General features: G+C 41.6%; 1 protein-coding gene across 2 annotated transcripts in view; it reads right to left on the bottom strand.

The window, feature by feature from the left end:
• Positions 1–13,429, bottom strand: part of TAF4B (TATA-box binding protein associated factor 4b) — a 76,683-nt gene that overhangs the window by 46,986 nt on the left and 16,268 nt on the right. For both annotated transcript variants that reach the window (XM_063326751.1, XM_063326752.1), the window contains exons 2-7: positions 11,756–11,904; positions 10,902–11,009; positions 6,545–6,712; positions 6,313–6,435; positions 4,051–4,140; positions 215–799 (exon numbers count right to left, since the gene is read on the bottom strand). In XM_063326751.1, the coding sequence (XP_063182821.1) occupies positions 215–799; positions 4,051–4,140; positions 6,313–6,435; positions 6,545–6,712; positions 10,902–11,009; positions 11,756–11,904 (1,223 nt within the window). The remainder of the gene's footprint in view (positions 1–214; positions 800–4,050; positions 4,141–6,312; positions 6,436–6,544; positions 6,713–10,901; positions 11,010–11,755; positions 11,905–13,429) is intronic.

Below are 13,429 nucleotides of genomic sequence, written 5' to 3'. Positions count from 1 at the left end.
CCGGTTCAGCAAGGGCTCAGAATCCCGAAGTATGACAAACATAACTGATTGACTTATGACAGACTAGCTTCATATGTTAAAAAAAAAACAAACACAAAACAAAACAAAAAACCACACATTAAGAGGTAAGATCCAAACTGGTATCCTCTTTACAAAATGGTAAGAGTCAAAGTAAAGAAGCCTGGTTACAGAGAAGCTGAGAAATTCATCTTACCAACTGTTTCACTTTAACCACCTGCTGAGTACCCACTGACTGAGCAACCACGGAGTTTGGCTGTGAGATTTTAATACTGACTGGGGTTCCAATGACTGGTTTCAGAGGCTGGACAGGGGTTGCTGCTGAAGATGCTGCTGTAGAGACCAGTAGTGGCTTTGCAGACTGGAGAGAGGACGTTGCTACCGCAGAGGTGAAGACTGGCTTGACAGTATGGATAGCAGTCAGCCCTGATGTTGTTATCGTCGTGGTAAGGACTGAAGCTGCAGGACGAAGAGATGCTGTCACCACTGTAGAGGAAGGAACAGGCTTGGGCTTCACAGTCTGTAGAGAAGTTGTTGCCAACACGCTGGCAAGGACCGGTTTTATAACCGGAGTAGCTGTGACTGTTACAGAGGCAGACGCTGGGTTCGTAACTGGAATAGAAGTTGTTGCTATAGCTGAGGTTGTCACTGCTATTGAAGGAGCAGGGGCTGCAGAGGTGCAAGTTGAAACAGCTTCTTGGGTTGGAGCTGGCTGCTGCATACACTGCTGGATAAAGCTCTGAGCATTGGGCATTAGCTGCCGTAAAGCAAGCATGCTTTTCTAGAAGAAAAACGAAAAAACACTGGATATAACACCAGCAGAGTTTTCCACAATACTGATACATTAGCAACTGAATCTTCTTCCTCATCTTCCAATTTAATTTTTCATGAGACAATAAACTGCTTATTCTAAACAAGTTTTCCTAGAATTCAGGCACCCTTAAATTGATGACGATACTGCTCAGTGAAGACCATAAGAATCACCAACACAGACCGAGCAAAGGTCAACAGTCACCATGGCTTCACTGCACATGGCAAACTCCATCTATAGGTAAACTCACCCCTCTCTTTCTTCTTTTGTTTAGATTTTTCAATTTGAAATTTGTGTTCTTGAAAAAGACCATTTTCACTGTTTTATTACCTCAAAAAATTTTGTTTTGCCAAAAAACCCTGCTATATTGTAACAGCTGTGTTTATTCCATGGAGCCTGCCTGACAGAGAACTACAAATTATCCAATAAAGTCAGAAACAAGCTCGGAAGAGATGAGCATTTCTATACCAATACAGCTGTATCTACACTAGGGGGGGATACCACTTTAATAATGCCTGTATAGCTGCAGCAGCACAACTTAAGCCAGATAGTTCTCTGCAACAAGAGAACATTAGTAAAGGTATCTGGCAACATCTCATTTTTACTACAGCTATGTTTGAGAAGGTTAATGGACAGAATAATCTTCAAGCCCTCTACAGATTTTTCTCCCTGACTATTTACAATCTGTTATGGCTCAGAACCAGGGGAAATCAGTTCTGCAGCTATGTGTATATTCTCACAAACCTTTTTTCTTCCCCCTAAGTTTTTGAAGTCTGTAAGAGTCTCCAGCACAGTGCTGTTGCTCTGGGCTTCATGCAAAAGGGACATGTTGTCTCACAGGCTAATATACCAAGTGAACAAAATGTTTGGACATCTAGGCCCTCTGTGGCACACCTATCTAAAAAGAAAACAAAGTGAACATTAAAAAGGCTGCACAGCTTTCCTCATGCTTCTGATGCAATTTATTTCCAAAAAGCATCCAGCACAGGTTAGAAAAATCAAGCAGGCTTTACAGCCAAAGTCACTGTACTTTTCCACCTGTTGGAACAGACAAAAAACCAAATGCAACCACTTCATCAACAACCTGCACTTAAAGATAAGAGACAACTCCAGAGAGTCCTCCCTAAAATTCCACTTCACTAGCGAAAAGTGAATTGGCAGCAAGCTGTACTACATTTCTTTCCAGACTCGAGCTGCAAGCATTTCTCCTCAAACAAGGCCAGCACCGAATCCTGTAGCACCTTAGAGAAGTGCTCCTGAAGTCAGCTTCCATTTGGCACTCAGTCCTGTCCCAGCTGCTCAGTTACAGACCAGACCTAACTGGCGTGTATCAACACATCCCTAAGGTATTTCAGAAAAAAGCAATCAGGGGGCAAGATGTTTTAAAGGATGGGTAACACTACAAAGCCAGCTAACTTTGACCATGACAATGTCTAATCAATGTTTCTGAAGTTGCCATATTTCTTTGTTAATATAGCATGTAACAGGGAAAGAGGACCTTGTCAAGGATTATAGGGTATGGAAACTGCCCAGAAAGCCTAGATGATACCAGTACCTGCCAGCAAGCCACAGGAGAAACATGCAACAGCTCTGCTGTGATGGGTCAGGGTCTTACCCAAACTGATGAACCCAATTTAACTCCTGTGGAACTGCCTCGAGGTCTGGGCACCCCATGTAGCAGCTCTCCACATCATGGGATGGCTTAGTAACTTGGGCCGAGCACTTCTGCAAGCACAGGAGGACAGTGCTGCGCCTGAGCTAATAAATCCTTGGGGGACCCAAAGGGGTAGAAGCATTCGCAAGTGCTGCAAGGCCGCTCCTTGGCTCATCTCGTCTGCATGAGCAAGTCCAGGGCTGTCAGGGCTCATTGGCCCTTGATGAAATCTAGCTGTACCAGCTGTAGGCTAGGTCTGCATGGAGCCACTGAGGTTCACCTGCGCTGTTTTGGGGCCCCACACACACACAGCCAGAGGGGTTCATCAGCCAGGGCCCTGCAGAAGGCAACTACACTACTTCTGAGGTCAAACTTGCCCTGGCAGTTAGTAGAGCTCTGCTGAGAGTCCACGCAACCCATAGGAAACCTCTGCCAGTCACACTGCACTCACAGCCCGGTCCCTCTGCAGCCAGGGCTGCACTGCATGCAGGAAAGCCCATACTCTGAGCTGTTTGTTTTTCTCGTTCTTGCATGGGCTTTTAAGAAGCCTCCAGGGAATTAAACGGGAGAATAAATAAGTGACCAATATGAAAATTTTATATCAAGCCCTGCAGAGATGACTGTGGTCTTCTAGACTCACGGCAAACTTGGTAACAAAGCATTTAAAGCCACTGTAACAAAAACATTCACCCCACACTTGAACAGATTAACACCAGCCATCTAAAATAATATCAACATTATTTCACACGTTGTTACATGTGCTGTCAAATACTAAGGAAGGAAAAACTCCAGAAAACCTCTGTGCCAGCTTTACCACTAAACTATGCTTCCTTGATTCTCCACCATGCCTATAACAAATGCCACGGAAAAGTACAGATCTAGCAAGCCTAAGAATATACTGTGTACATTGCAATTAAGTCAATGTAACCAAGTTTTCCATGTTTTCACTGGGATTTAATGCCTGCTGTACAACAAAGGTGTTCATTTTTATTTTGTTCATATTATTCTATCATATGATAGAAAAGTGTTAAGAGAGCATTTTTTAGTTTGTGATTATTAGCTTGAATGGAGGTAGAGTTGTCCTGGGTTACTTCTCCTAAGCTGCAGCAGTCCTGTCAGACCCTTTCTGCAGAAAGGGTTGGGGAATTTTTCTGCCTCCAGTTAAACACAAACCAGCAGACAGACGAATACTAGCTTGACGTAGATTCTGTAAGCTTAAATACTGCATGAGCTGTGCACAGCCACTGTTGTCAGCCTTCTGTATTAGAACTCAGAATAGCTATAGTTTTGATGAAAAAATAAGAGGTCACCTTTGTATAGCTGCTCTACTGTAGATGCACCAGTGTCCAAAACATCAGTCTCCACTAACGACTAGAGGGTAATTACTCTCCTATTTAAGAACACAGCATAAATTACTCCTCCCTCCCCCCAAAAATTGTCTTTCTGAGAGCAACAGTCAAACAGGGCTAGTTTAAACACCATTTTCTCAACTGAATGCTCTGCCTTTCTCCTTTCCTTTTCTGGTCCTCCTCTCTCCCCTCACTGAATACTACAGTCAGACACTTACCTTGAGAAAAGGAACTAAATACGGTTGAGGAGACGACTTGAGCTCTATGTATAGCTTTTTTGTAAATTCTTCTGGTTCAATTTTTGCTTCCTAAGAGGAAAGTATAATTACAATAGTAAATTATAACTATAAATCTACGTGGCTTTTTTTCCAGGTGTATCAAAAATTCATGGAAATTTACATTATCATGGAATTGCTCAATGTCAATACTCAAATTTTTCTTCCTCTTACAATTTCAAACAGCAGGTTTTAGGACAGAATGACCTTGTAATTTAGATACAGTATTATAAAATTAGATTACTTTCTTAAACTCCAGGCAGGTAACACACTTAAGGATACTTGTTCAAACACCTCACTGAAGTGAGCTGATAGAAACAAGTTTATAAGTAGCACTGAGTAGCGGATGAGTACCTCATTGTTACGCAGAAATATTTAAAATCCATCCCAAGTACTTTTATTCTGTAAAGGTTGTTTATCTGCATAAAGATGAATTTAAAGAGACTGGAGACAAAAGACAACTTAGTAGTTTTTGTAAGACAATTCTAGCCTAATGCATACATAGCATAAGAAAGCAGAACACTTAACATCGCCTTTCAAAAGCTGGAGAAACTGAGCATCCCTTCTGCATACGGCTTTGATAACAGTCCTCTGGCTTGCAGCATACAGTCTCCTTTCTCAATGCTCTGTCCCAACACAAACACCTGACTCAAGGGCTTGGGAGGGTTAGGAAGCTGCAGCAGACTTCTGAGATGCCCCCCTCACTCGCTACTTCAGTGCCACCACGACAGGGCTAAGGCGGTGGATAGCCCCAGGCGCTGCTGCCCTTTCTCACCCTCCCAAGTGAGACCCTGCCACAGAGTCACCAAGAACATTACCTCCTCTAAGAAGGTACACACACAGAAGGAGAAGGGACCCCCAGCACCAATCTCTGTCTCCACAGAGAAATTACTCCTCTCGCCCATATTCTCCTCCAGAACAACCATTACAAGGAGCTACATGACCAGAGCAGGGGTTCTAAGGCCTATACATCCACAAACAAACGTAACTTACAGCAGCTCTCCTATTTAGTCATTTGATCCACTGCCTGTTAAGTCTCACTGAGCCGTGGATACAGGTCACCGAGGTCTCACTGATACAGATGCAGGCATTTGGTACACTACATCTCAGTACATACACTGCGCTTGACACCCACTTCATGAGATGCTGCCTTAAGGACCATTTTACTTCACAGCTGTCATTTACTCATTTCCCTCATACACATGAAACAATTTATTTCACATTTAAATCTTATACATGTACTGAATGGCAGAAGAACAGCATTTTTAAAATACTACAAAAAGCAAACAAGTGCACAGTTAATGATGTATTAATGTTGGGCAACAACTGTTCTTAAAAAAAAATAATAATAAAGAGTACTGTAAGCACAAGAAGGAACAATTCTAGCATTTTCCTATAGAAGCAAGGTATATAGTCCAGCAGGGACACAGAGACAGAGGAATCAAATTTTTGCAAGGCTACATCCTCCAACAATCTGCTCTCTTAAATTAGACCTCTGTCTACACCACGCTTTTCTAGACTGAGAAGTCCTTTGGTACCACTAGCAAAGCCATCCCCCTCCATCAGCCCACAGCCTTCTGCTACAGTGGAACAACAAAACAGCAGCAGCGGTCAAATGCCAAGACAAGAAGTGGCAGGAGAAATCGTTACCAAGAAAACCCAGCTGTGCTGGGGTACAGCACAAAACAGCATACGGAAGCCACCTGCGAGGAGAGAGAGAGGTTGGCAGCCACAACGTTATTTTCTCCATCCCATCGTCTAAAGACATAGATAATGTCATGCTTGTTCCACTGGAGCTTCACTGTCAACCTGTAAGTCAGTTCTGCCTTGGAGTAAAGCAGTGGCATGGACTTAGTGCTGCATTACAACCTCCACAGTAATACCCTTGCCACTGAGGGCTCAAAACTACACTAACATGAAAAAAAAAAGCAGCTCAGACCCAGAAGCTGTGTTATCACTATCAGCTCCTCCTGCTGTCAGTTACCTGGTGCACAAGCTGAAACAGGAATGTTGGGGGGAAAAATACAACATGGGATACAGATAAAATAAGAGTTATAATGTAAGACTTGAAAAAGGTCAGACGTACTCTGCCACAAATCAAACTTTTCAGCTGTTTAAAAAAAAAAAAAAAGAGACAAGGAACAAAACTATGATTAAGTCAATGTCAAAAATGATGCAGACTTTGCTTAAAAAAAAAAGTCTCACCAATAGATTTTGCACCAGATTCTTCACATTCTGCCCCATCTCAGGGGCTTGAGGTCCGCTAGATGCCAGTTTTATTAATGTAGCAAGAAAATTCTTGCATTTCTTCACATTCTCTAGCATCTCCTAGCGTGGAAATAAAGAGAGGACTGTTAGATGTTGCATTGGCTCTCCAACCTCTGATGAATATAGAGAATGTTAATTTTTAATTAAAAACTTTTTTTTTTTTCCTTACTGTAGAAGCGCTGGTCTGTGCTACTGTTGTGCCCTCTGCTTTCACAGAGACTGCCTTTTGGGAGATAGCTTGTGCAGGTGGTCCTGTAACTGGAAGTTTTACAGGTGTTCCAGTACTCGAAGGCTTTACAGCAGTAACTGTAGTAACACTAGCTGTTGCAGCTGCTGGCTGAAAAGAAAAATTAACACTTTTTAACCAAAGACTAACGTGACAAACATACTGTATTCTGCTAGCGTATAAGGTAGCACCCTCCCTCCACAGTACTATTTAAAACAAACAATTTTTATTTTGTTTTTAAAGTTTGGATTCCTTTGCTTTGAGAGGCTTTATTTAATACAGGAAGTGACAGAACCTCCACAGCCAGAATTCTGATTTTAAACCAAGGGCAGGGGGAAGAAATGACAAAGGCTCACCCAGACTGAAGCACTGCTTGAAACTTCAAGTGAAGAGAGAAAGGTAAAACTGTCTTGAAGAAACCAATAGATTAACCTTGCCAGGCTCCTACAGTCTAAGACTAATGAATTTTGGACAATGCTAAGCCAGGTGATAGTACTCTGAAGATAAATATGACCTTAAGTGATTATTTATCTTCCTTTCTTCCCCGGCAGCCCCTCTCCTGATTGCAATATTCCCTTACTCTTCCTATCACACACGCGCTAGGCAAAAACGTCGTGTCCACTTTGGAAGGATGCATGTGCCAGCAGAAGCAGCCAGCTGAGCAAACGCAACTAACAAGTTCTTCCTGCTTTTTCCTTGTGGGCAGCAATTTGAATATCTCTCTCCTCTGCTCAGACATAAAACTTCACAAAATTCAGTTATTTTAAGACCTCTTTTGAAAATCTCATTAGAATTTACCACCAGATTCAGCAGCTCCAGCAACAGGAGATTAATGAAAGTTTAGAAAAAGGAAGAACACAATTACCTCTCTCCTTTGCAAACCAGGCTAAATAGTAGTTTCCAGAGGAAAATCTACTCAACTGAAGTATTTCTACTTCAGCTTTAAAAGAAAAACAAACAAACAACCCTACACTGAAAAAAACCACAATGCAGTTCTGATACAACAGAATACAATATGACTACAAGACTTTGCCTCTACAAAAACCACTACTATCGATTTCTCAACTTGAAAACTAAAAAGCCAGACTGAACCTGCAAGATACAGAAATAAGCAAAAGTTTCAGGTTAGCATTTGAAACCTCAAGCTAGGTGTCATTTTTCCTCCAAACCTCTCAAGGGAAAGGGAAAGTCTGGTTTTGTAGATCAAATTCTGGGTTCAGATCTGTGCAACACAATTGCTTTCAATGACTCTTAACGCACTTAAACACCACAGTTTATTCCAGTAATCACAAATTAATACTTGCTAATTGCATTAATGATAACACAGTAGCACAAGAGCCCAACTTACCCTATCATGGATAAAATAAAAACTAATCAGAGGTGGACAGACATAATGGAAAATATCAAAGGGCTTTTAAGTCTTTCAGGATAGGGAAAATTAGCGAGTAAACTTTAAAAGCTAAAGCAAACCACTCACACTTTTGTAGTTTATTTATAAGTTATTTTTTCCCTGGGTGCCCCCCCCCTCCCCAAAGCTGCTGCCAGCTTGACATGAAAGAAGCAGGCAGCTACCAGAAAGCTTTCCAGCTTAGGCTCCCAGTGCTGGTAACACTTTAATAGCTCTCTGCAGGATCTTTGCCACCACCGCTGCCTCTTCCAAGGATGAGGCTCAACAGCTCTAAGACCACAGGGAGGCAAACTGGGCACAAGAATCCCACAAACAGATGGACGGGAGGAAGACGGAAGGGGACAGAGTACAGATCTGTCAAGCTGCAATGCCCTGGGCTTTTAAAAGCCGAAAACACAAGGTTCACAGGAGCTGATCTCTTGCAAATTCCAGTGTGTTTACACATCAAGACCAGAACGGCGTTTTAGCAGCTGAGGGAGGGAACAACAGGAGGTCTGCTGGACCCTTTTCCCAGGAAGATGAATATATGGGAATTAACTTCTGTCGTCTGCCCTCGACCTTTTTCACTACTGACAATTCTCATTCTCACTTCGAGCAACTGAGAAACAGTCACCACAAAAAAATGGCACTAATCCTGCATATTTTGCAGTCATTTCAAGAGAAGTAGTGCTCTGCATCTAAATGAAAGTGCCCCAGCATGATGCTAATTAGATACTTTGCGGCTTCCTTACCCCATCTGGGAAGAAGGTAAAAAATAAGCGTGCAGGTATTTTGTCTAAACTCAGAGCTTAAACATTCAGGAATGACAACAAATGGAAATATTTTTTGTAGATGAGGAGAATAATCCTGGAGTTCCGTAGATAGTCGTGTTCCAAGTTTGCACAGGACAGAAGATAGACAACCAAGCCAAGGATTATTTCCTCTCCGCTATCTCCCACTTTTTGTGATGACATCATACTTCTACACCAACACTCCTCTTCTGTGACCTCAAAAAAACCTGTCAAGACTAACAATTACAAGTTCTTCTATGACTGATGAAGGAAACGGCTGCCAAGGCAGTCAGACCCAAGGGCTCTTCCGTTCTTTTCCCAGACAGTTCCTGCAACCTTACACACGGACTTCCTTGTCAGCACTCTTCCCTTGTCCACCCCAGGGTGAAGAATGAAGTGGACCTGTGATGGCAGGATGTATCCACATTACACTTATTTACTCTTTATCGTATTACACTACTTATTTTTCTGAGAGTCATCTTTCCTGTTGTTTAAATCCAACATTAGAAGTGTTCAAGATTATACAACTAAAAAAATATGGCTTACAAAAAATACTCCATGTCTACCTCTTTAAATATCTTAGACGAACACAAGTTAAACCGACTACATCAAAACTGAACTAAGAAAGTACAAAAGAACCGAGTCAAAGGCAGATGTAAGTTAAAAAAAGAAGTTAATAGCATGATGAATCTCAATGTTTATCCACATGAGAGTGTGAGGATGCAGGCAGCTTCATCCATCAGATGGAAGAAATCTTTACCTTTGTCTCTTGTAGTGCAAGGATAGTACACTAGATGACTAGTGCTTTTATATTCTAAAGATCTCTATGCAGAGATCAAAAGTGTGTGGTTTGCAAGCTAGTATTCCAAAATAAAAGTGGCTAAGGAATACTTGCTACTGTTTATCTTAGACACCAAGCATATGTTGTCTCCACTCTAAGCAAAATACAAAGTGTATTAAGAGAGGCCTCTGGGTTTTCCCCTTTAGCCCCAACATTACCCATCTGCAGTAAGAAGGACGAGAGAAAAGATCACAGACAGAGCTGTGAGTAGTTTTCAGTTGCTGATACAGAAGAACAGCAGGAGGACAAATTTTTAAGTCAAACTGTTAGTTACCGCTGTCAGCGAACATATCCTCCAATCCTTCAAACACCCTCAAGGTCAAGAACATACATCCGGTGTGGGTTTTTTTAATGACTGATCCTGCTCACTTACTGAGTGTTTGGTCAACCACAACAGCTCAGTCTCCTTCAAACTCTTGCTCACAAAAGAAGAGCTATGTACAAGCCAGACTTCTTCCCGATTTCTCCTCCAGGTTACAAGGAGAACAGAATATTTTAGCGGCAGAAAGAAGCAGTTTTCTTTTCATCACACATACTTATCCAGAACTCTGGTCCCCAAGACACAGGAAAAACCTGTATCTAGGAGAAGTCTCATACTCTACCGGTAGCAAAAGCCTCTTCAGAAGAGTCCTACAACATTTTTCTCCGGAAAAAAGAGAAATGAGACCTAGGAAATAAGACAAAAAACACTACCTAAAAATAATGAGGCATTTCCAACCACTGTATATTTGCAGTCATATCTGTGGAACCTATCTGCCAAATTCGATTAGAGAACAGAGGTCTTCAAGTATGACCTTCCTCCAGCTTTTAATGAGGGGAAAAAAATGCAGACATGAAAAACAGCTTGACTGGTGCAAACAGCTCATTTTCCCCTCAGCATCATCACAGGTATACTTTTTTTTCCTTAAGGAATCAGGGAACCCAAACAGGAGAAAGCATTAGGATGTCTCCATCTCCCAGAAAAGCTTCAGCTAGAGCCTGAAGAAGCTGTGTCATAGGGTACAAAAGCAGTGGAAATGGCTCTCTGAACTATTTATTTTATCCGTTGTTCATGCTCTTTCTACTGCAGTGAGAGAAGATGATCTGACACACGCTGGCAGAAGCATAATTAAATTATGCACTTAAAAAAAGACATTCAGGAAAGAATTTATCATGAGGACAAAAGTTACCAGCTAAGTGAAAACCAGATTAGAGTTCGAAATAACAAGAACGCATCCATATTTTCTTCAGTTCTCTCTGTCACTTATTCTTATTCCAGCTCACTCTAAGCTTGCCACCTACCTGTATTACAGCAGGTGGCTGAACAGTAGAAGCCACAGCATTTGTTGTTTGAGATGATGGTTTCACAGAAGTAGCTGCTACTTTCTTTAGTAACTGGGTGCCAGAATTCTTTAAAAAAAAAAATAATAATAAATATTTAAACACATGCGGAGAACAGCTGTCAGACAAGTCAATGACAAAACAGACACTGAAGTTAGAACCTGCTCTTGTTCAATATAAACCAAGACACCAACTCTTACAGTAACAATAGAGGTATCATTCACATAGCCCATACAGTTTAAACACTGTTCAACAAAGTTGAACGCTCAAGAAAAGATTCAGAGACATTTAGACACATCCCATATCACAACAAAATGGTTAAAGGATGAGCATGTTGACAAGACCTATGCAGATTGCTACCTTTTTTGTACCTGTTCTTACTCTCGCATGCAGACATTACAAGAGATGGAGGTAAAAAGTCAGCAGAGCTCATGAAAGAAGGAACATCCCAGCAACATAGGAAAGGTCTTCAGCTTCACTCAGCTTCAGAGAAGAATCCCACCATCACAAGGTGTCAGTTACTAGCAGTCACCATTCAGGTAGGGGGGTTGTTTTTTTTTTGTTTTGTTTTTTCTTAAAACCCTTTACATCATCATCATAGAGGAATTTCTTAATTTGAACTATACGATATGTAATGACCAACAGCTGTTTCAAAGTGAGAAAGCAAAGCACAGTGATGTTTACGTGCAAACCCAAACCCCATCATGCTGTTCAGAAAGCATTCAAATGCTTATTTAACCCTCCACAAGTTATTTGGAGGGTTACATACTACGTGACATACAGCTACATCAAATTAAAGCTATGAGAGAAGTTACCTGTACAGCACGTATTGTGATTGCAGGTGTGCTGGTCAGTACGGATGGTCTCACGCTTGTGTTATTTTGTGGCTCGCTCGGAGCTCGAGCTATTGCTTGCTGAGATACTAGCATTAGTTGGCCATTACTGCTTCTGATAAGAACAGTTCCTGTTGGAGAAAAACATCCAGACTGTTAGAAATTTAGCAATATTATGGCTTTTCTATGCTTCTGTGGAAGAAATAACTAGAACACATTGATAAGATAGTGTAATATTTAGTTTCTTACTCCAAGAAGCAGCTGCCAAGAAACGTAAGAGCTAAGTGTACATCAGCTTTACTCTGCACAGCCACATCAAAACACCACGTGCATACAAGATGCAAAATGGCAAAGCAGTTCATCATTTGAGTTAAAAAGCTATTTTGGACACTAAAAAGATGGACACCACACACACTCTGAGATTACTTTAACAGTAACTTCTTTAAGCAGTTCTTCAACCCACAAAATTCATCACCACTATCAGACTTGGCTGCCTCTGTACATTTTCACTTTCTGAACATTTAGGCACATGCTTACAGGTGAATTAATATATGGCTTAAAGAAAATATGCAATGGGAACTGAAGCCTGATTAATACCAGTTCACCTGCCTATATGAAGACCATCCCCCTGGGTCAAGAGGGCAGTGGTCTCTGCTGAGCCCACTCGGCAGCCCCAATGAAAGCCAAGACCACTCAGACATTTGAAGCTGCCCCTCCCTCAAGGGTCTGTCCAAAAGCATTAAAATGCATGGTTTTAGTGAAAGCAACTTACAGCCAAATAGGGATATTCCAATGGAGAGGGTAAAAAAAAAAAAAAAAGAAAAAAAAGAAAAAGAAAAAAATACTCTTCTGCCTTGTTTTTTTTGTTTTCCTTTCAAACCTCCGGCTATGTCAGCCCAGCAGGATTCATCTCCTACTACCTTTCTCCTACCCCATCAGCAGTAACGACAAACAATTAAACAGTTAACAAACAATGAGTATATTTACTAAAGCTTTCAAATGAAAATCAGCCTAAGGAGAATCCGGCAGATGCCACAACACAGTCCCATCTTCGCTGCATTTGGAAACCACTCAGCTACCAATGCCGCCTCTGCCTCCTCCTTCTCCCCATCCCCCTAAGGGCTAGGCTCTGGAAAATACACGTGTTTCATCAGGGTCACAAAAATCCACGTGTTTCATCAGGGTCACAAATACAAAATGCCAGCTGGATCCCTGGTCTCAACGGCTTCAGATCCTTCAAGGGAGCTACAGAGCACCCTACCTTTGCTGGTGCCTCACCTCCTATACCTTTAACAGCAGCTGCTGTAGAGTCCACCACTAAAACCACCATCTTCCAACACCTCCCTCAAGAAAGGCCCTTCGCATAAAAGAAAGGGGGAAGGTACAGGAGAATGCCAGATACCTAACTAAGAGTACCTCACAATTTTTTTGAGGACTGCATTAAACTTTGAATAAAGTTATCCAATACCTGAAGAATCCCATATCTTCCAATACGCACTTACGATCTTTCCTAGCGTAAAACAAGGCTGCATGAATGGAATAATCTTTTTACCATCTGGTTAGTCTGGAAGCTGTAAAAATATTGCTCTAGAACACAGTTTAAAACACTGCTTCTGTCTGAATTTAAATGAATACAACAGGGAGAGCCACAAGCTC

Source organism: Chroicocephalus ridibundus, chromosome 2 (assembly GCF_963924245.1).
Source record: "Chroicocephalus ridibundus chromosome 2, bChrRid1.1, whole genome shotgun sequence".
NCBI lineage: Eukaryota > Metazoa > Chordata > Aves > Charadriiformes > Laridae > Chroicocephalus > Chroicocephalus ridibundus.
The sequence above is the reverse complement of the archived record's forward strand: the minus strand, read 5'-3'. Positions and strand labels throughout refer to the sequence as shown.